General features: G+C 30.9%; 2 protein-coding genes across 2 annotated transcripts; one reads left to right on the forward strand and one right to left on the reverse strand.

The window, feature by feature from the left end:
- The first annotated feature begins 10,364 nt into the window (after positions 1-10,364).
- Positions 10,365-14,172, forward strand: LOC133335526 (uncharacterized). Its single transcript, XM_061543799.1, has 3 exons — positions 10,365-10,511; positions 11,739-12,045; positions 14,102-14,172. Exons 1-3 carry the CDS (start codon positions 10,365-10,367, stop codon positions 14,170-14,172), a joined length of 525 nt encoding a protein of 174 aa, XP_061399783.1.
- A 2,656-nt stretch (positions 14,173-16,828) lies between these two features.
- LOC133335527 (partner of Y14 and mago-like) lies at positions 16,829-21,595 on the reverse strand. The gene is made up of 2 exons (XM_061543800.1): positions 21,547-21,595; positions 16,829-17,489 (listed from the first exon to the last, which is right to left on the reverse strand). The coding sequence occupies exons 1-2, from the start codon at positions 21,593-21,595 to the stop codon at positions 16,864-16,866; spliced, it is 675 nt and encodes a 224-aa protein (XP_061399784.1). The 3' UTR covers positions 16,829-16,863.
- Between the last annotated feature and the right edge of the window lie 2,263 nt (positions 21,596-23,858).

Here is a 23,858-nt window from a genome sequence, read left to right on the forward strand (position 1 = left end):
CTTCCGTCTGTCCATGTTAAATTGTAAACAAAGTACAGGTCGCTTTTATGATCCGAATTGGATCAAATTTGGCACAGCTCATTTGTTTGGCCCAAGGACGAACCCTATTGAAATTGGGAAAAATCATTTCAGATTTAGATATAGCTCCCATATATATTTTCGTCCGATTTAAGGTAAATGGTGTACTAAAGTCCCTATATATCTTTCGATTTGCACGGAATTTGGCACAGCGTAATGAATAAGGCCACGAATGATGAGTGCAAAGTTTCGCAAAAATCGGTTCAGCTTTAGATATAGCTCCCATATATAACCTCGTCCGATTTAAGGTTAATTGTGTACCAAAGTCCCTATATATCTTTCGATTTGCACGAAATTTGGCACAACGTACTAAATTAAGTCTAGAATGATATGTGCAATGTTTCGTGAAAATCGGTTCAGATTTAGATATAGCTCCCATATATAGCTTCGGCCGATTTTAGGTAAATAGTCCAATAAAGTCATTGGAAATCTTTTGATTTGCACGAATTTTGGCATAGTGTACTGAATTAAGTCTAGAATGATGTGTGAAAAGTTTTGAGAAAATCGGTTCAGATTTAGATATAGCTCCCATATATAGCTTCGCCCGATTTTAGGTAAATAGTCCATTAAAGTCCCTGGAAATATTTTGATGTGCACTAAATTTGGCACAGAGTTATGAATAAGATCGAGAATGATGTCCGCCAAGTTTCGTGAAAATCGGTTCAGATTTAGATAAAGCTCCCTTATATATTTTCATCCGATTTAAGGTAATTGGTGCACCAAAGACCCTATATATCTTTTGATTTGCACGAATTTTGGTATAGGTACTGAATTAAGTCTAGAATGATGTTGCTAAGCTTCGTGAAAAGATCCATAGCTAGGCCGATTGACACAACATACTGATGTTATATAAATTAGTCTCTGGCAAGTTTCCCTGAAATCGGTTCAGATATAGATTTATAACAAAACGCGTCGTCTGTTAGCATACATATGTAAAATATACCCAAAGTGGTGAAGGGTATCATATAGTCGGCCCAGTCCGACTTTACTACTTCCTTACTGGTTTCATTTCAGAAATGAATTTGAAAGTACTTTTGCCAACACAAAAACTAATTTTCCAGTAGATAGTATAAAACAATGGCAAAACCAGTTGACACCTCCATGTTCTGGATCACTAATACACGTTCATGTAAATTTCAGATCATCGCTAGAACCTCACCTATTGTTGATGCATTTTGTTGTTGTTTTTTTATTGTTCACCTTGTCTAAGTTAAAATTTATTTTCAATACGATTGATAACGGAAATTATTGCCGTGTGCCTGTCTGGTAAATATTGTTCCGGTTCGAACTAGTCTAAATCTTATGTGAAAATTGTTTATGTGCAAAATTCTAATAAAACTACAATAAATATGCGACTATAGAAATATCAATAAAAGTTTTTGTTTTGGATTTTATGTCTACACTCGATCTTACGAGGCAAATGCGGTATTCCCCCAATGTGAAAATACGTAGTAGTTTTGAAGAGATAATTGGTGAAAGAAAAATGAGAATCAACAATCTGAGAGTTTATATTGCATTATAATAAAATAATAGGCAAAATAAAAGTAATTTATTAAAACTATTTGATTAAAAAAAAACTATTTATATTCACTAGATAAAACATTGTATTATTTAAAATCATAAAATACCTTATAGACAATTTTAGAAACGATCTTAATAGAATTTGAAAATAATTGGTCTGTTCTACGTATTGCAAGAATCTATTAAATTTTACTACAGTAGGAAATTGTCCGTCATAATATCGCAAAAAATGGTTAAAACTAGTAGATTGTAAGGGAACATCCCAGGAATAAAATAGTATTCATTTAAATATGTACAAGCATATATACATATATCTATATATATATATATATATATCACAACAACATACTATATATCGGAAACAACTATAATATGAGAGCAATACAATAAATATTGAAATTACAATAAAATTGAAATTATTAGCTTTTTAAACTAGATTATTCTGGTATCTCTATGACCACAATATATGTCAGCTCCTCGTTCTAATTATTATATCAATATAAATAATAAAAAAATGATGTTATTTTTACTTTTTAATCTGATGATGACAATCATCAAATTACTGCGCAATAGAGTCCATACACACGCCCCTTAATATGTTCATCATAATCTCAGATTTATGTTTGACAACTGCTGTTATCAGCTCTCTATGATTGCTGCTTATCAATATTTGACTGATGTTTTGAACTTATTGTCGCAATGTCTGAGGCCAATAACCGCAAACCTTTTTCTACTTTTCTTTTCTGTTCGAATAATGAAATTTCAATAAAAGTTTCATCAATTAGAATTATTAAAATGCGAATTTATGTATGTGCATTTTTGACATTCTATTTTGTTACTCTATTAATTAAATGAAAGACATCGACCACCATTTAGGAGAAATATTATAAAAATATATAGGAAAACTATATCTAGATCTGAAACGACTGTCAGAATTGGATAGTAGTTTCGATCTGTATACATAAACAGACGGACGGACATGTTTAAATCTACATAACATGCGATTTTAAATTTACCCTCAAAATTAACAATGGTGTTTTGCTTAAAGACATAATAAGCTGTAACACACATGTGTGACTCCAACCAAAAATATATCGTATTGAATGAATTTCCAAAGGGATTATTGAAGCAACCATTCCTTACGGGCACATGTGTTTGAAAATATCGAGACCTACAAAAACATGAATTAAATACCACTTCAACTCTAAGTGCCCTAAATGCTAATGCATTCTCATTCCTCCGCACAACATGGCTTAGCCACCGTAGTCGCTGCAGCTCAATACGACTGACTATGTCGATGTCCGCGTATAAATTGTAGAGCTCGTGGTTCATTCGACGCCGATATTCACCGTCTTCGCAGATCGGCCCGTAGATCTTTCGGAGAATGTTTCTTTCAAACACCCCAAGAGCTGCCTCATCTGCTTGCGCAAGTCCCCATGCTTCTGATCCATATAATAGCACGGGTAGTATCAGCGTCTTGTAAAGTGTGAGTTTGGTCTGGCGGGAGGTGGTCTTTTTTCTAAACTGCTTACTTAGACCATAGTAGCATCTGTTGGCCATCACAATCCTACTCCGAATTTCAAAACTGATGACATTCGTTTTATTTATGGCGGTACCAAGGTAGTCTTTAACTGCCTCGAAGCTGTAGTTCTCAAGTTCCACAGTTGGTCCGAGTCTACTGGTCGTCTTGGCGTTGATACCATCAGCTTGGTCATCTCGCCGTTTACTGCCAGACCCACTTTGGCAATTTGTTCAAAGGTGGCTGTTACCGCTCGCAATGTTCGACCCATTATAAGGGTTTCTCCGATCTAAAATATCGAAAATGGGATGGTTATTTATACGGAAGCTTTTTCAGTGTGCGGATCTACAAATCTGAGAATTTCAAACAACTAATTAGATTCACTATGATTGGAAATTGAGTTTAGTAAATATAGAAAACTTTCAAAATATCTAATTTAGGGCGGAATTTTTAAATAAGAGTTATGTCGAATATAAATAGACATTTTACCCTCTGAGAACATAGATATGGAAAATGGGACCTAATAAAGAACCGTTCCATTTTTTCATATATATGTTCTCAGAGGGTAAATTTTCTATGTCAAAATTTGAATCTATTATTCAGAATCTATAATCCCGATTGCATTGTGCTGGAAAATATTCAGAGAGAACGTATTTTCCCTCTAAGAACTTTCGAATATATTTACTTCGACCGGTTCGAATTTGTCAATATTTCATTCCGAATATAGGGACTTTGAGACAAATTACAGACACAGAAAGCGGGTAAAATCTTCAAAAGACTTGGGGCTTGAACAAAGTTTGGGAAAAATATTACGATGTTAAAAGTTTGTTAAAAATCGGTTACTGAAACGGATTTGGTCCAAAGAAACATGGGGTCTACATCCAATATTTCGAGTCTGAGGGTATAAAAAGGGAAAATATGGCGGGACTTTCATAAGAGAGATATGTATAAACATGGCCTTATATAAAAAAATGGGACGGGACTTTTAGAAGAGAGATATATGTACAAAATCATGCACATAGACGTATATATACTTTTATTCTGATAAGCAAAGGACTTCGGATTAATACCTTATGAAACATGTTGTGGCAATTGGATAGATATGAACCATTTACATAAAATCGGTCGAAGATTGTCATGAAAGGTAATTCTAAACCAGTGAGCGGAGCAGTATAGTCGGACGGGGCCGACCATACGATACCCTACACAACTACCACGGAAATCATTTTCTGCGGATGTTTATTCCGAGTCTCGGCAATATTTCGTGATATTTACACCCTCTTGCCCGACTAGAGGTAAACAGCACCTCTTCCTCACACTAACATATTTTCCGAATATTACGAGTATTCAGTACAGCTATTGTACAGATTCCCTTCACCGTGGGTTGTGTTGTGATGTTCGGCTTTCATTTGTGGTCTATAGATCGACTCAAAAATAACACAAAAAATTAAGTTTTCGGTCCAATTCATCCCAAAATTATTATCTGATCATCACCGAAAATTATAGGCATTGTCCTTGACCATAACTGGAACCTCATGGACCACTTAAAATCGATTAGCGCTATAGTTCCGCTCTCTAGAGTGATAATTGGTTACTAAATAATATACGAATACGGAGATACCTGTAAATATTTAAGTGTAACTCCCACATCCGAGCACATACAACAATATAATTGGTATTAATTTAAAGATCAACCACTCCTTTTGGATATACTATAAAATTGTAGGGTCTATGTCCTTCAGGGGTAAATATATACGCTATAGAATACAAAATTTGTCATTTTTCACACAAAAGTCAGGTGCATTTGACCCGCTAAATATTGACCGATCTTTATCGATGGCATGCTTATTCTCTGGCCCGATCCCCTCCTCCACGATGTTCGGACCCTAACTGCGGCCTCAGGAGAGAAAAACCGACAAAAATTTAGTATTTGGTCCATTTCATCACCTAAATATTAACCGATCTTTCCTAAAAAAATAGGCGTCTTCATTGCCAAGAACCCATCCTACATGCAAAATTTCGTGAAGATTGGTCCATAACTGTGGCCTGTATCGTGTTTACAAATTATAATGGATAGACGGACGGACGGGCGGACGGACACACATGTCTAGATCGACTCAGCTAGTCGAGATATGACGATCGGTAAACTTAAAGGTGGGTTTAGGACCAATATTTCGCGGCGTTACAAACTTTTGGGGCTGCACAAAGCTATAATACCCTGACAACATAGTTTTGTAGGGTATAAAAAGCAATTAAAAAAACACAATTCAAAATGTCGGACCAAACGTGGAGTTTCAGGTGCACCATTTATACGAAATCGAAATAAGTATAGCTCCCATCGGAAAAGAATCTATACTAAATTCTCTGTACAAATATTCGCCCTATAAAAGCATACAAATTAAAAACTCAAATATTTTATAGTTTTAATTTTTTTTAATTGAAAATCGGATTTTTACGATTTTTTTCCTTGTATATAAGTATTTGTTAGGTAGCGATCCAGTGCCATTTCTGCAAATATTTGAATGACACGTGTCCTGCGGTAACATATTAAGTACAATTTTGAACTTTATCCAAAGAAAATTGCTTCTAAAATTACCACTTTCAAAATTTTTAGCTATTCCAAGAACAAAATATGCGTTGGCGATATAAGAATTTCAAACGATTTCAAAATAGTAATTCGACATTCAAGATGTTATCTAGAAAACAAGAAAAACATGTTTACCTATGTATGTATGTGTGTATTTTTCCAATACATATGAATAAATCTAAATTTAGGCAACGTTGATTTTCGAATCGTATCTCAATTGGCAATATAAAATTCCAGATATTCTACATTTTGCATAAGAACATGACATAGAAAATTTTAGATAGAAAAACAATTAGGGCAACAAGAAACCCCCAAAGATTGATGGTTTAATTGGGGCTAACAAAAAAAAAATATTTCAATGTATATTTGTTATTTAAAACAAAACAAAAAACAATCAAGAAAAGTTGTTGCAAAGTAATGTGGACTGCAACGTGACTTCTGTCAAGTGTTGAAATTTCAACACTTGTTTTTTGTTTTCGTTATATTTTCTTTAATAGGAAACCATTATATTCAGGTGTTGGACATAACGCTGCTGTTCTAATGCTAATAAAAAGGGGTGAGTGAATGTCAATTGCTGGTTGACTGTTGACTGGGTTAAAAAGCGAGGGTTGTTAAAATATTTAACAAATAAGTATTGTTTTACACATTGTTTTGTAATGAGAAACCTCATTGAGTGCCGTGAACAAAAAAAAACTCAGACAAACATTACTTACGCAAAAGGAATATAAAAGTTTCGTACGCTTCTGCATGAATTATGCAAAAGTTGTGACCAGCCAACATGATTTAAAGTCATTTCAGAATAATTTTTCTCGTAGTCATTTTTTTAATATTTTGTCCTTTTTAAGTTTTATAATGACGTTAAAGTGAGCATTATTTTTCGACTAATTACGAAGTATATAATGTTGCTGTTTGATTCGTCAGTTGTAATGTTTTTGTGCGGTTGTATGATGAGACACTTACAAATAAGTAGATAAAGTCACACAGGGAAGTGTGAACACATTTTCTAAATATACTAACATCTGCAAAGGTGCCTGTGCTTGTACATCATCACGCACTCTACAGGGGTATTTGTGGAGCACAAAAGAAATCAAATATCGAAGCAATGTTTTTTGAAATATATAAATGAAGTACACAAATTTGACAAATTGTATTCATAATTGCGATCAAAGATAAATAAAAACATGTAAAAAATTCGAAAAACCGAAAATGGAACTTTAACGTTATATGTAGACTATATTTATAAAAAAAAAAACAGTAAGGAAAGTAGTAAAGTCGGACGGGGCCGACTATATGATACCCTTCACCACTTTGGGTATATTCAACAGATGAATCCTAACAGAAGTCGAATTTTTGAACAACCATTACCATGAAAATGGATCCATAAACATGTCATTCTGCAACCTACACTAAATTTTTCATTTAGTCAGATATAGGGTTGCTTCTTACAATGGGACAAAATTATATAAAGTAATGCAAAGGATATGTATATATATATATATAAGCTACATCAAAATCTAAACCGATTTCATTGAAACTTTTCACTGGTTAAGTTATATGCATTATGTACTTAAAATGGGGAAAACATATATATAGGAGCTCCATCCAAATCTGAACCGATTTTCACGAAACTTCACACACATAATTCTATATCTAATTCATTACGCTATACCAAATTTCGTGCAAATCGAAAGATATATAGGGACTTTGGTGCAACATTTACATTAAATCGGACGAAATTATATATGGGAGCAATATCTAAATCTGGACCGATTTTCAGGAAACTTAACACACATATTTCTAGAACTAATTCAGGACACTATACCAAATTTCGTAAAAATCGAAAGATATATAGGGTATTTGGTGGACCATTTACATTAAATCGGACGAAAATATATATGGGAGCTATATCTAAATCTGAACCGATTTTCAGGAAACTTAACACACATATTTCTAGACCTAATTCATTACGCTGTGCCAATGTTCGTGCAAATCGAAAGATAAATAGGGTATTTGGTGGACCATTTACATTAAATCGGACGAAAATATATATGGGAGCTATATCTAAATCTGGACCGATTTTCAGGAAACTTAACACACATATTTCTAGACCTAATTCAGTATGCTGTGCCAAATTTCGTGCAAATCTAAAGATATATAGGGACTTTGGTGCACCATTTACCTTAAATCGGACGAAACTATATATGGGAGCTATATCTAAATCTGAACCGATTTTCTCGAAAATTGGCACACATTATGAAACTACCAATTTCAATAGGGTTCGTCCTTGGGCCAAATAAGTGAGCTGTGCCAAATTTCATCCAAATCGGATAATAAATGCGACCTGTACTTTGTTTACAATTTAACGTGGACAGACAGACGGACGGACATGCATAAATCGATTTAAAAAGTGATTCTATGCATATTCTCAAAAGGAACCATGTGTCTATCTCGTTTCCTTTTGCCTGTTACAAACATATGCACAAATACATAATACCCTGTACAACAGTGTGGTGAAGGGAATGTATGACATTGTTCGCGAGGGGTAAGGCAGGGAAGACTATAGTTTCCGATCTCGCCACTGATCCTCATCAGTTCCCTTAGATTTTTTTTGTTATTCTGCCACAAGCTTAAAAGAAAAAAGAATCTAGTTAATAAAGCTTCGTTTAAAAAAATATATACAACCAGTGAGCGGAGCAGTATATTCGGACGGGCCGACCATATGATACTCTACACAACTACCACGGAACACGGATGTTTATTCAGAGCCTGGACCACATTTTATGAATATTACTAATATTCAGTACATACCTTCTAATTACTTGTCCAAATTCCCTTAATCGTGGTTTGTGTTGTGATGTTCGGTTTATAATTGTGGCCTATAAGTCGACTCGAAAAAAAAACAAATTTAGTTTTCTGTCCATTTCATCCCAAAATTATTATCTGATCATCACCGAAAATTATAGGCGTTGTCCTTGACCATAACTGGAACCTCATGGAACATTTCAAAGCGATCAGCGCTATATTGCCACACTCTAGTGTATTAATGGGTTACTAAATAATATCTGATTTCGTAGACACCTGTAAATATTTACGTGTAACTCCCACATCCGAGTACATATGATAATATAATTGGTATCAATTTAAAGGTCAACCACTCCTTTTAGATATACTATCAAATTCTCGGGTCTATATCCTACAGGAGTAAATATATACATCATAGACTACAAATTTTGTCAATTTTCACACAAAAGTCAGGGTCCATTTGCCCCGCTAAATATTGACCGATCTTTACCAAAACAGGCATGCTTATTCTTTGACCCCATCCCCTTCCCCGTGTACAATTTCGCGATGTTCGAGCTGTAATTGCGGCCTCTAAAGCGACCAGAAAGAACGACAAAAATAAAGTTTTTGGTCCATTTCATCCCCTAAATATTAACCGATCTTTACCAAAAACAACGTCTTCATTGGCCAGAACCCATCCTACATGCAAAATTTCGTGAAGATTGGTTAATTGCTGTGCCCTGTATCGTGTTCACAAATTATATATAATGGGCGGACGGATGGACACACATGTCTAGATCGACACAGCTAGTCGAGATATGGCGATCGGTATACTAAAAGTTGGGTCTAGGACCAATATTTCGCGGCATTAGAAACTCTTGGGGCTGCACAAAGCTATAATACCCTGACAACATAGTTGTGAAAAAACCCCTTTTGAACAAATATTAAAAAACTACTTTCTAATAGTTTTTGAAAAAAAAAAAACACAAAAAATATACCCTATGGCAAATATACCCCATAATATCTAATACTCTTTGAAGAAATATTTAAAAACTATAATAAAATATATTAATAATAGATTTTTTTAATAATATAGTCATTGAAAAGTATTAAAAATAGTAGTTAAAAATGTTTTATAAATCTAGGTAATCTTAGAAATTGTTCCAAAAAAAAACGATTTATAAATTATTAAAAAAAGATACTCTCTAATAGTTAAAAAATAATTTGAAAACACGACCGTCTAATCATTAAAAAATTTCTAATTCGAAAAAAATATTTAAAAAATCTACGTTTTAATATTCTTTATATTTATATAATATTAAAAAAACTATTTTATAATTGTCTTTGATAAAATATAATAATTAGGAAAATAGTCTATATAAAAAATATTAAAAAAAATCTACGAAAACTATTTAAATAATACTCTCAAATAAATATTCAAAAATATATGATTTAAACAAATTGATTTTATAGCGTTTAAGAAAATAATTTAAAAAATCTTTTATAAAATAAAATATTATAAAAGTTTTAGTTATTGAAACTATGTGGCTTAAAAGTTTAAATAAATTCATATTTATATTATTTTAAAAAATACGCTATTTAATACTAATTAAAAAAATAAAAAAACCCTTACTTTTGAATTTCAAAAATCTTTAAAATTGTTCGATAATTAAGAATGTAATTTGTATTTTGTCTGTTTATAGCATTATTATAATTATACCATATAATATTTATAATATTTCCTTTCTTCTTTATTAATTTACAGTGAAAATCAAATACAACATTTTACTCTAACAGAGACGTCATCAATCGACAACAATGCTTAGTCGAAAATGTCAATTTGCTATGACGATCGGTGTGTTATCTATCATCTGGACAATGTTGTTTACCGGTGCAATGGCACGTCCAAATCTGGATGCATTGTTGGCTAAACAAAACGATGTCTCACAATTACTATTGGACGACCTGTTGATGGGAAATTCAAATAATGGTGGCGGTGGTGGTGAAAAAATGTTTCGTGGATTGGTAAGTAGACAAGAACAATAATAACATAAAATCTATATACATTAGGATGTACGTTCAAATTAAATCAAGGGGAAAAAATTAAATTTAAGGGAACCCCACCCATTCTCGATTTTAATTTTTCAAGATTTTCAATGGGCTGGTAAATCAATACCAATGCATGTTAAGGTTTGTAACTTTGCACATATATATTTGAAGATTTAAAAGAGAAGAAAAATAATTTACAAAAAATTTTTGTTATTGTTTTGTTGTTGTTTTTTTGTAATTAAAGAAAATTCCTTATTTTTGATGGCGGGCATGATAACTCCTCACTGGAACATCGGAATCCGAAAATTCCAACGGTGTTAGAAAGAGGATAGGATTATTGACTTCGCTCTAAAATTAAGAAAATGGCGGAACTTTGAATAAATATTTTTGGAAAATCGCCGATTTTTTACCAAAAACCAAGTTAAAAAATAAGGAAGATCTTCACCAATTGGCTTTATCCTATTTCTTACGATAGCTACACACTCACAGAGAAACGTGTAAAAATTTGGAATCGATTGGGTTATTAGTTTTTGAGTTATCGTGCCCGCCATTCGCAAAAGAGAAAAACGCGTTTAAAGTTTGAGAATCCCTTGAGCCGTCACTTGATGCTGACACAATAAATCGGCTATATTTTCAAGAGTTCTTGAGATTTTCACTTGAAATTTTGTAGAGACATTCTTGATTTAGTGTAGATTCGAATTAAATCAAAAAAAAATTGTTGACCCCGAGAATGGGGGGGTCCCCTTAAATAGGAAAATCATTATTTGGGTTATCCAAACGTTTAGCTTCTACAATGAAAATATTCAAAGTAAATTGCATGCTATTATTTTCGTTAAAAAATGTTCTTTAAACTCTGCCTAAAAATTGTAAAAAAAAATATTCTTTAAAAATATCAAGTCCAATAGCTATTCAAAAACCCAATGATATTGTTGATGAAAGCATTTTTAAGTCCAACTTTTTTAAACGAATTGTTGCATATAACTTTGAAAATTAAAATTTAAAACATTTATCAATGTTAAAATTTAAATTAAAATAAAAAAACTAAAAAGGTTATCTGCACTGGGGCGTATAATTGACAGCAACACTCATACGCCCCCTTATTTTAAACTTGTGCCAAGAATTTTAATGTTTTATTTATGTTGACCAATATTTTAACCATCAGTATTTTAATATTTTAATATTTTTATTATTCTCCTTTTCCAGAAAAAAGTTCAACCCAAACAATCGAACTATTTGGCCAAATGGCCGGGATTGCGAGATCTTGTCTTCACCATAGACTATGATGATGATATTACAACAACATTGGAAAATAGTGAATTTTTAGAACGTCTACGACAATTGGCCAATACACAATCCAATGAATATTATGATGAAATACGTCAAGACAATGACGATGTTGCCACCATTAAAGGCGGTGGTGTTGGCGGTGGTAGTAGTAAGACCAAAGCGCCCAAATCACCGGCCAATCAGATTATCTTCAAAGAGCACAATACCAAAAAGAATGTACAATGTAAGTTATTTCTATTTAATTATAAAAATATAATTTAATTTCTATTTATTTCTATTTATATTTTTCTGTGTGTGTCTTTTGTGTTATCTTTTATTTGTACCTGTGTATATCTGCATGGGACATTTAGTACGTAAAAAATGTAAGTTAGTCAATTTTAAATTATATACATATTTATTTATATGAAATATTTATCGGAATTTCAAGGTCTTCAAACAATTCTGTATTTCAAAACTAGAATGTGTATAGACCAACTAGGTGTATACATTGTGATAACAATTATACGCTCTATATTCTTTTTATTTACAGAAATAGGTGTATAGTACACTATATTAAAAATCCACAAACTTAATAAACGTTTTTTTTAATTCACGCCTTAATAGAATTTGAAAAATTATTATTTAGAAATCCACGTCTTAATATATTTTAAAAAAGTAATCGGGTATGTGAATTGAAATTTTTTCGAACTGCGAAAAAAAAAACAATTATTTTAAACAAATTATACGCAAAAGTAATCGGGTATGTGAATTGAAATTTTCGAACTGCGAAAAAAACAATTATTTTAAACAAATTATACGCAATAATAACATATTAATCTATCATCATGTGCCTTCTTTATTTCAAAAAAGATTTTCGGGCATGTTCTGGCATTCACTTCAACGGCAGAACATGCCCGAATATTTTAAAAAATGACTTAAAAAAAAGTACTTGAAAAATCGACGCATTAACAGACATTTAATATTTGAAAACCCCATGCCTTAATAGACACTGAATGAAAAAAAATAAAATTGTTTAAAAAATCCACTCTTTAATAGTTTTTGAAAAATTTTATTTAAAAAATCTGTCCCTTTATAGTCCTTGAAAAAATTTTATTTATAAAAATCTGTCTCTTCATAGTCCTTGAAAAAATGTTATTTAAAAAAATTCACGCCTTAATAGTTCTTTAAAAAAATATTATTAAAAAAATCCACGCCCTAATAGTCCTTGAAAAAATATAATTACAAAAATCCACGTCTTAAAAGTCCTTGAAAACATATTATTACAAAAGTCCACGTCTTAAAAGTCCTTGGAAAAATTTTATTACAAAAAAACCACGTCTTTATAGTCCATGAATAAATATTATTACAAAAATCCACTTCTTTAAAGTCCTCGAAAAAATATTATTTAAAAAATCCACCAATATTATTTAAAAAATCCACAAAAATATTATTACAAAAAATCCACAAAAATATTATTACAAAAAATCCACAAAAATATTATTACAAAAAAGCACGCCTTAATAGTCCTAGAAAAAAATCCACGCCTTAATAGTCCTTGAAAAATAGATTATTACAAAAAAGTCACGCTTTAATAGTGCTTGAAAAATAGATTATAAAAAAGCCACGCCTTAATAGTCCTTGAAAAATAGATTACAAAAAAGCCACGCCTTAATAGTCCTTGAAAAATAGATTACAAAAAAGCCACGCCTTAATAGTCCTTGAAATATAGATTATTACAAAAAAGCCACGCCTTAATAGTCCTTGAAAAATAGATTATTAAAAAAACCACGCCTTAATAGTCCTTGAAAATTAGATTATTACAAAAAATCCACGCCTTAATAGTCCTTGAAAAAAATCCACGCCTTAATAGTCTTTGAAAAAAATCCACGCCTTAATAGTCCTTGAAAAAAATCCACGCCTTAATAGTCCTTGAAAAAATCCACGCCTTAATAGTCCTTGAAAAAAATCCACGCCTTAATAGTCCTTGAAAAAAATCCACGCCTTAATAGTCCTTGAAAAAAATCCACGCCTTAATAGTCCTTGAAAAAAATCCGCGCCTTAATAGTCCTTGAAAAAATCCACGCCTTAATAGTCCTTGAAAAAAGTATTATTTAAAAAATCCACGCCTTAATAGTCCTTGAAAAAAATATATAAAATCTGCATGCCTCAATAATCTTATATTATTATTTAAAAAATAGTTTGATAGGCATATATTACACTTTTATTTAGATTTAATTGTTTTCATAAAATATAGTCTCAAAACTAATTTATTTATTGTTTCTTCTTCATTTTTTTTGTAGATATGTCACCGTGTCATTTTAAAATCTGCAATATGGGACGCAAGCGGAATGCTCGTTTTCATGGCTATTGAAGGACAATACACACCTACACCAAAATAATCCAGCACACAATATAAAATAAAGGCATATTGCAAATAATAAATCTCAATTCAAAAAACAAATAATATCTTACAAAAAAGTATTTAAACAGTTTCTTTCGTTTGCAATCTGTATTGGAAATTTTGATTTCACTGTAAAAAGAAACTGTTACAACATGAAACCCCAAAGTATTTATTATTATTAATATTTATAAACATATCTTTGTAACACACACACACCCACACATACAAATAATTGTCATTTTTACTTATAAATTGTATGTTTTGTCAGTTTTGTTAAATGTTTAATAAAATATGATATACTTATTTTTATATGTATGTATGTAGGTTTATCTCATGTAGTTTTAGTTATAAGTATTAGAAGAATTGTATTTCATTGTTAAGAACAAAAGAATTAACAACAAACAAATCTCAATATATACCACACTTCATGATGTGTTTCAAAATCAATTTTACAATATCAATATTTATTTTGGCAATACTTAATAAAGAGTTCAACAAAAAACACTAATAAAATATAGTTGTGTGCATTTTTATTATAATGTAACTGGATTCGATAGAAGCCTTGGTTGCCTTCACGATTGCCCACAAATCTTAGAGGTGAGTAGATCTGTTATTACGGCCTTGTCCTCATGGAGTGCATTGAAGCTCTTAATTTGTACACAAACTGTTGCCAAATCGCAGTGCAGTTTTTCACTGTGTGTCGCTATGTAAGGATGCATATATTAGACCAACATAATTAAATACGGAACGACAATTAATTTTTCTTTTATCATTAGAATCATTTTGTTTTTTTCTAGTTCATACCTTAGCAATATATTTCACCAATTCCTTTATAGTTTTTTTATTCAACTCGTTTATAAAAATGTACATAATTTGAGATTGCAAAGAACACTATTTTTGATTTTAAAATGTTTTTATTAAGTATCTTTTCTTTATTATTTGTTTTCTTTGTCTTAATTCTACACTTTATAAATATTTAAAAAAAGGGAAACATATACATACAAATAATTGTTAAGTGATTTGTAATTTGACTCAATTTAATTTATAAAAAATAATATTTTTTTTTATTTTTATAAAAAATTACAAAAAAATAGTTTTAATTTGTTCTTAATTTGAGAATTGAATATAATTGTACAAAAGATAAAGGCAGTTTACACAATGCAATAATGGAAAGATGGACACATTTACTTTATTTAAAAAATGATAGTCGTTTAACGAACAACTCTCAAAGAAGTGAAAGACTACAAATTGACTCATAATTTTAAAAGTAAAAGTAAATAAAAATTAAAAAAGGAACCAAAAAGATAAACATAACGATTGGATTTTCTTATTCGTTCTTATACAAGATGCTCAGCAAGAGGTAATTTACAAAAAGAAATCACAAGGAAATTTAGTTTCGGATAACGAATGATATGATTTTAAATGATGTTAATTTTGGCTAAAACTGTTAATAAAATATTCTTGTGGTAGATTTATAATATTTATTGATATTTTAATTTTTGTGTGTTTGTATGGAAAGGTAATAATGTGTCAGTCTAAGCCTAAAACTAACCAATACCGACGGCTGCATAAACTTAATCCAGATTTACATTATCGAATTTGACTATCAGTAACTCTTAGTGGTTATGTGAGGAGATAGTGTTCTCCGCAATAAACTATACAAATGCGACAATCAAAATTGCTTAATATTAATAAGAACAACAGTAAATTGTCGAAATCAATGAATTTCATCAGACAGATTGAAACTAATTTTTAAAAAAATTGCAGTTTTGATTTTTATATTTAGAATATCAGAAGAATTTGTAAGGTTAAATGACACTTTCTGTTTTGCTGTCTTTAGATGTTTATAGAAAAAGAAAAAATTCGTACGAAACCGGGCATAATCGAGATTTATCGAACACGGCTAGACGCTCTAGTAAAATCAGGATAGAATTTCCATCAAATCTATGCATATGTCTTGCCAAACCACTAAACAGCGAGTTGTAAAAATGTAATTTAATTATTATTGCACATTAAAAATCTGGTATTTTTACATAATTTAGAATTCATAAAAAACAATTCTAATTCAATCTAAGTAAAAATGCAATATATTTCAATTTTTTTTACTTTCGGAGACATGATTTTCAGATGTTCTCTCTTTGACATTGCATTCATCTCAATTATTTTAATTTTAAAGAGATTTTGATTCTGTAAAAGATAATTCCCATCCAAAGAACTGCCATTCAGCAGAAGAATATTACAAATATTGAACTGTATTCTATATATTTTAAATTGACCTCGTGCCTATCTCCACGTAATCCAATTCTCAATTGCTACTTTTAGCAATTACGAGAATGTTCTGTGGCCTTGCCTTGTTTTTACCAGACTTCTCTTGCATGATAATTTCAGTTCCAAATCCAAATTTAAAATCTCGTGATCATATAAGCTGCCTTTTTGCATCCCAGTTTTATTACACAATATCCAAATTATACCTATCATTTCAAATTAATTTCATACATATTTACTTTTCCTCAATTCGAACTTATTCCAATCTGCTACATCATTAAAAAAGCCTTTATTTTGCCTCTAACCCGTTATCTCTAAATCAACAATTGGTCATTCGTGTTACCTTGATCATTCATTTTTTTCCTTGTGCTATCTTTTATGCTGTAGTACCTTAACTTAACTTTCACTGTTCATCTGTGCCAGAACCTGTTGCAGTTCCTTTTCTATAGCTCCTTTTCTTGCCACCTTATCCAGCTGGTCTTTTTCGGGTTTCTTAAGGGCGCCACTTTTAAGTTTCTTTTCAATTTCATCAATTTCTCTTAACTTCTTTTGCAATTTTTTGCATTTCTTTTGCAGGTCTTGTGCTTCATCCTCGACCTTTAAATTGTTTGCTAAATTTTCGCTTAGATTTTCAACAGCTTTGAGATCATTCGATTTGGACGGCGCAGCGCCTGTAGCAGCGGGTGTTTTCGCTTTCTGGCCATTGGCAATGGGTTTCTTGGTTTCCGTAATTGTATTGGCAGGTAATTTTAAAACGCCTGGTATTGGTTGTTTCTTGGTAGCTGCTGCTGCCGCGGCTTCTTTTTTGGCCTTAGCCTTTTCCTTCTTCTCTCGTTCTCTGCGAGCTGCTTCTACCACTTCGGGGCACAGGCCAGGGGGTAATGTATTTGCTTTCCGTTGGGCAAATTGTCGACCTTTGCTTTCGTACAGAGGGACTTCTTCCTGCGGTACATAACCGTCTTTAACGCGTCTGGCACGACGCCATGTACCATCCGGCCGTTGTGAGGCCGGTATAAATGTACCTGTCGCAAGCAAGAAGAAACTTTAAAATGTTCATTTTTTATAAAAAATATACAACGGACCTTCGTTGTTTGTAGAGTAACTGGTCATCATGCAATGCAATATTCGATTGTAGAGATTCCAAGGTGTCCTTCACCGAAACTTGCCAAATTTCGTTTCACTCTGTATATTTGATATTAAAAACAATAAAACTTGTGGTAATATGTTAGAAATTAATGATTAAATAATTTAATTTTATATCAACTTGAAAAAAGTCAAATTTTAATAGATTTTATTTGAAGAATCTTTTGCAAAACAAGCGTTGTGTCGTTCAGGAACGGACTAGTTCAAATGAATGATTCTGTGAAATGAACTATGGAAACTATTTCAACATACGAATAGAAGAGACAGATGATAGTGGCTATGTTTACGAATTAGTGTGAAACATAATGGCAACTTGCGATCAGCTGTTGAATCAAATTTTACTGATTCTCTAAAATGGACGAGAAAAACTTTTTCTTGTACTAAACTGAATGTTAGTTCGCGGATAATCATTTAAATTTATAAAAGAATTTAGTATTTTAATTTAGTGTGAATGAATTATTATGCTGTTAAATTTTTGTTTATCAACTATTTTGAAATCTAACTAATTTTGAAGGCACTTTTAGCAAAATTGATGAATTTTGTGGTGCAAAAACAGGTTGCATTTGAAATGACCACGATTTGGCATACATTGTCAAGTCCGCTTTTCCACAGGCAGATTTTTATTTGGAAAATTTTTTGTTTTCTATTTTGAAATTTTCGCTTGCTTTTCCATTAGCAAATTTTTCTTTGCCAAATTTGCGATTCAAAATACAAAAGAAAGAAAAAAAAACGTCAAAAGTGTATGCATTTTAAAGATTTTTTTAACATTTTATATATTTTATTATATAAATTGCAAAAATTAAAAATTAAATTTCACTTGCACAAATTAAAGCAACAGGTTTGTAAACAAAAGCCGCATATGTGTCAGTAAAGCGAATAGGTTCAAAAGGAAATGTCAACAAAATTGTTTTCAACGAACAGAGCAAAGCAGAATTTGCGTGTACGGCAAATTCAGAACGGGCAAATTTTTGTTTTTCTTCCTCGCACCCAAGGTATATTTAATAAGGTAGCCGCATCGGGCCAGCTGTTGGACAAATAAATGTCAAAAATGTTGTTGTAATGTTGAATCAAAAAATTAAAAAACAAAATTATAAATGAAAATCTCCGAATTTCGAAGAGCTTTTTTGGCACCACTTTTATTAACATTTTCTACAAGAATTTGTGTAAAAAAATCTTGTCAATCTGTTTGTTTTTGCAAAATATTTTTGACATATCAAAATACAACAACCGATGTTTGTTGTAGAAATTCGCCGATGCGGCTACCTTGTATATCTACCTTGCTCGCACCCCTCTCGGCTACAAACTTAGTATTTGCCAATTAAAAATTTGCCTGTGGAAAACCAAGCAATTCCAGATATTGAATTTATATACATTTTTCATGGTCAAGACCACAAACTAATAGTATGAATACGTAAACAAAATTTGTGGCAGTAAGATGATATTTTAACCAGAATATAGTCTGAACCTTGGCATAATTTTTGTAAGGAAGGGCATAGTTACAAACTGATTACAATTTTTTCTCAAGATGAATACCAGAAAAATGCATATTTAATTGAAGTGTTTTCAAATTTTAGTAAAATCGGACGGTGCCGACCATGGTATAATTATTACAAGGTAGGGCACAGCTAATAACTGATTACAATGTTTTCTCAAGGTGGCTTGTTCCATCAAATCAAAATACACATTTTGTGTATGTATGTGTATTGTTTTGAATTCTATGTCAAATATTCAAAATAAATTGGTATATATTCAAAATTTATTGAAATGAAAATGATGTTTTTAACACGTTCGTCTGGAAGTAATTACTTTGTTATGGATGAAACAAACATTTTATGGTATTCCCTAATGGATTTTGGGAAGAAATAGGTAGTACAAAATTTAAAAGGTCGCAGTTGTAAACATAAATTTACTGTGAAAAAAATCATTTCTGCGTACGTCCCTGTCATAAAGTAGGTTAACCCGGTAAAAAGTTGTAATGTATATTATTAAAAAATATATTTATGTTAACATATAAGATATTAAACGTATTTTCTGGAAATAAACTATAAATCACGTTTGATCATATTTATGAAAAAACATATGCATTATATTTCATTATATTTGTTGTGAGTTTTAAAAATATTATTTGATTGTTTTCTTAACAACAAACCCTGCTTCAGAACCTACACGAATAAGACTGATACGATATACAGTGGTGGTCACAGAATTAAAACATTTTCTGTGCTAAACATTTTTTGATTAGCCCTCGATTCGTTTGAAGTATTTTTGAAATTTTTTTTAATTCAGAACACTTCGATATACTGTACTTAAGAGATTTAGTGTGAAAATAGAAAATTTTTGCATGCAATTTTTCCATAAATAACGGTTTTTATGAAAACACATCGACTTTGAAGTGGCCATATAATTAAAACATTGTGTGGGATTTTTTACTTAACTGCATTTTTTGAAAATATTTTTAGAAAATCTCTTTAATTTAGTTAAATTTTGTGAACTAAGCACCGATAAAATCATTTACAGATAAAAATTGTTGAAAAAATCCGTAAAATCTATCAAAATTGCCAACAATTTGTACAGTACACATTACGTTCAGAAAATCACCCTAATTATAGATAATAAAGGTCCGAATGCACCAGAAATTGCTAGAATTAGTAGAAATCAATAAATAATTCTCAAATTAAAGAAATATTTGAAGTAAAAACTCAAAAAATTGGAATTAAGCTAAAGAAACTATTCAATTTCAATAGTCTTTACTGAAGAAGGCCGGAATATTTTTGCAGTATGTGAGAAAAAATCGATTGATATTGGTATTTATTATATCAAATCGACTGTTCGAGTAGTACAGAATATATTTTATTAAAAAATATATCTGTCAGAACAGAACGAACAGAGATCAACGCCTAAGTTGACGAGTAAAAGTTTCTGGTATACAGCAGCATTTTTGATGTTCAACACAAGACTTCAAATATTTTTCAAACTGTAAAATTTTTACTTCCTTGATACTAAAATAGATTAAGTGGAAGTTATTCGATTCAAAAAATATTATTTTGGAAAAATATTGTCATGTTCAATAGATTGTAAGGGTCAAGAGTTGACCATCAAACATGCTGCTGTGTACCAGAAACTTATACTCGTCAACCTAGGCGTTGATCTCTGTTCGTTCTGTTCCGACAGATATATTTTTTGATAAAATATATTCTGTACTACTCGAACAGTCGATTTGATATAATAAATACAAATATCAATCGATTTTTTCTTACATACTGCAAAAATATTCCGACCTTCTTCAGTAAAGACTATTGAAATTGAATAGTTTCTTTAGGCTAATTCCAATTTTTTGAGTTTTTACTTCAAATATTTCTTTAATTTGAGAATTATTTATTGTTTTCTACTAATTCTGGCAATTTCTGGTGCATTCGGACCTTTATTTTCTATAATTAGGGTGATTTTCTGAACGTAAGGTGTACTGTACAAATTGTTTGCAATTTTGATAGATTTTACGGATTTTTTCAACAATTTTTATCTGTAAATGATTTTATCGGTGCTTAGTTCACAAAATTTAACTAAATTAAAGAGATTTTCTTAAAATATTTTCAAAAAATGCAGTAAAGTAAAAAATCCCACACAATGTTTTAATTATATGGCCACTTCAAAGTCGATGTATTTTCATAAAAATCGTTATTTATGGAAAAATTGCATGCAAAAATTTTCTATTTTCATACTAAATCTCTTAAGTGCAGTAAATCGAAGTTTTCTGAAATAAAAAATTTTCAAAAATACTTCAAACGAATCGAGGGCTGATCAATATATGTTTACCACAGTAAATGTTTTAATTCTGTGACCACCACTGTATGTATATTCGAAATAAACTTTCAAATACGTCAGAACAATTTTATAGTCATACTGGAATCTAATAAAAAAAACCTGCAATTCAATTACTCTTGTAGACAACAATACGTACTGTTGCACTTATATCATGTGTACTCATATATAGATCAATGCCTCTGTTTCCTCTAAATGTTTAAAGCCAATCAAATACCATATAGATTGTTGACAAAGAAAATAAATGTATTATTAAAACTAGAAGTAATTGCGCTTCTTGTATACAAAATTTGGCAAACAAAATCAATTCGTGTAATGAACTCAATATTTTGACATTTTTATTATATTCTATGAAAATTGGCAAATATAAATGTTATATGCCATACACGTGCAATGTGATTTGTTTCTTTTTTTAATTAAAATACCAAACAAAATTTTCGATAATTAATAAGAGGTAATCAATTGTAAAGAAGGTATTCGAATGAAATATTAGCGATATTGATGATTTTGTTTATTTAAAAAACATCCACACATGATTTAGAATTCAATGACCAGTTTTAATATTCTATTCAGCTCGAATAATAACACATGCATATTTATGGTGTAATAAAAAATGGAAGAAAGCATAAACGAATTTCGGCTGGATTTTGAATTTGCTTGTAGACTATAATAGGACTCTGATATTCCTTTATAATTTGACATTTAATATAAGCAAAAGCAAGCCTAAAATAATTTTGTCTGTTCCACTTTATGCGCAGATTTTTTTTTAAACTGCAAAAACCCCGAATTTTTTAAACAATTTTTCTATATTTCTACAACCGCATACACTTTTTTAAATTATTTATTCAAGAACTGCAAAAATAATTGAATTTTGTAGTGAATATTTTTTGAAGACTTCGAAAGCCGTAGATTTTTTAAAGACTATTTTTTAAGTCTTCGATAAAACTTGATTTACACCGAACATGTTTTAGGAAATCGTTATTTCATTGACATAAATATGGGGTAAACGCACCTAATTCCGGCATGTACCAATAGTCGTCATCTGTTTTATATAACTTCAAATAACTAAAAAATCCTATATCCAGATATGAAAAATAGCTAGAACAATCTTTAATAATACTGCAACCTATCTTTGTGTAAAATTTCATCGAGCTAAGTACATTTTTTCAGTCAAAATTTGGCATTTGGTCAATGTGGTTTATCAACACTAGCGATAATTCATGTTTCTTGAGGGGACCCCCCCCCCCATTCTCGGGTCAAAATTTTTGTTGATATAATTCGAATCTACACTGATTAAAGAATGTCTCTACAAAATTTCAAGTGAAAATCTCAAGAACTGTTGAAGATATATCCGATTTAGTGTGTCAGCATCAAGTGACGGCTAAAGGGTTTCTCAAACTTTAAACGCGTTTTTCTCTAAACATGTTTTTGCGAATGGCGGGCACGATAACTCAAAAACTAATAATCCAATCGGTTCCAAATTTTGCATCGTTTCTCTGTATAGCTCTCGTATGAACTAGGATAAAGCCAATCGGTGAAGATCTTCCTTATTTTTTAATTTGGTTTTTGGTCAAAAATCGGCGATTTTCCAAAAATATTTTTTCAAAGGTCCAGCATTTTGTTAATTTTAGAGCGAAGTCAATAATCCTAGTTCATACGAGAGCCAGACATGTACTCTTTCTAACACCGTTGGAATTTTCGGATTCCGATGTTCCAGTGAGGAGTTATCATGCCCGCCATCAAAAATAAGGACTTTTCTTTAATTACAAAAAACAACAACAAAACAATAACAAAAATTTTTTGTAAATTATTTTTCTTCTTTTTTAAATCTTCAAATATATATGTGCAAAGTTACAAACCTTAACTAGCATTGGTATTGATTTACCAGCCCATTGAAAATCTTAAAAAATTCAAATCGAGAATGGGGGGGGGGGTCCCTTAAGAAAAAATTAGTGGGTATGTCGTGTTCAAAAGACTTGTAACTATATTAAAATTATATATTTTTAACAAGGATCTTCTTTGTAATTGTAAAGAACATAGAGGAGAATACTTTAGAATTTAAAATCATTAAAAAAATATTGGTAACTAGCGGGCCCGGCAAACGTTGTCGTGCCTAGAAATATTTGTCATCTAAAGTTTCGGTGGATATAAGGTTAAGAATTATTGAATTCGTGGAAAATAAATTTAAATGCACATATAAGTTAGACTTTCGGTTATAATTCAATTTTTCCCAATATTTGTATAAGACTTCCATGTAACGGTAGCGCAATATAAAGCTAGTTTTTTGTAACCTCCACGATTTAAAATACAACTTCAACAGAAGTTCTTCTAATTTAATATTTGGAATACTTATTGAGCAGAAAATCTCCCTAATTAATAATCTTCCTAATTAATAATAGTATTCGGATAACTCCCATATAACAATATCT

Source organism: Musca vetustissima, unplaced genomic scaffold, assembly GCF_032173495.1.
Source record: "Musca vetustissima isolate MV318-11 ecotype Yass unplaced genomic scaffold, APGP_CSIRO_Mvet_v1 utg36944, whole genome shotgun sequence".
NCBI classification, from domain to species: domain Eukaryota; kingdom Metazoa; phylum Arthropoda; class Insecta; order Diptera; family Muscidae; genus Musca; species Musca vetustissima.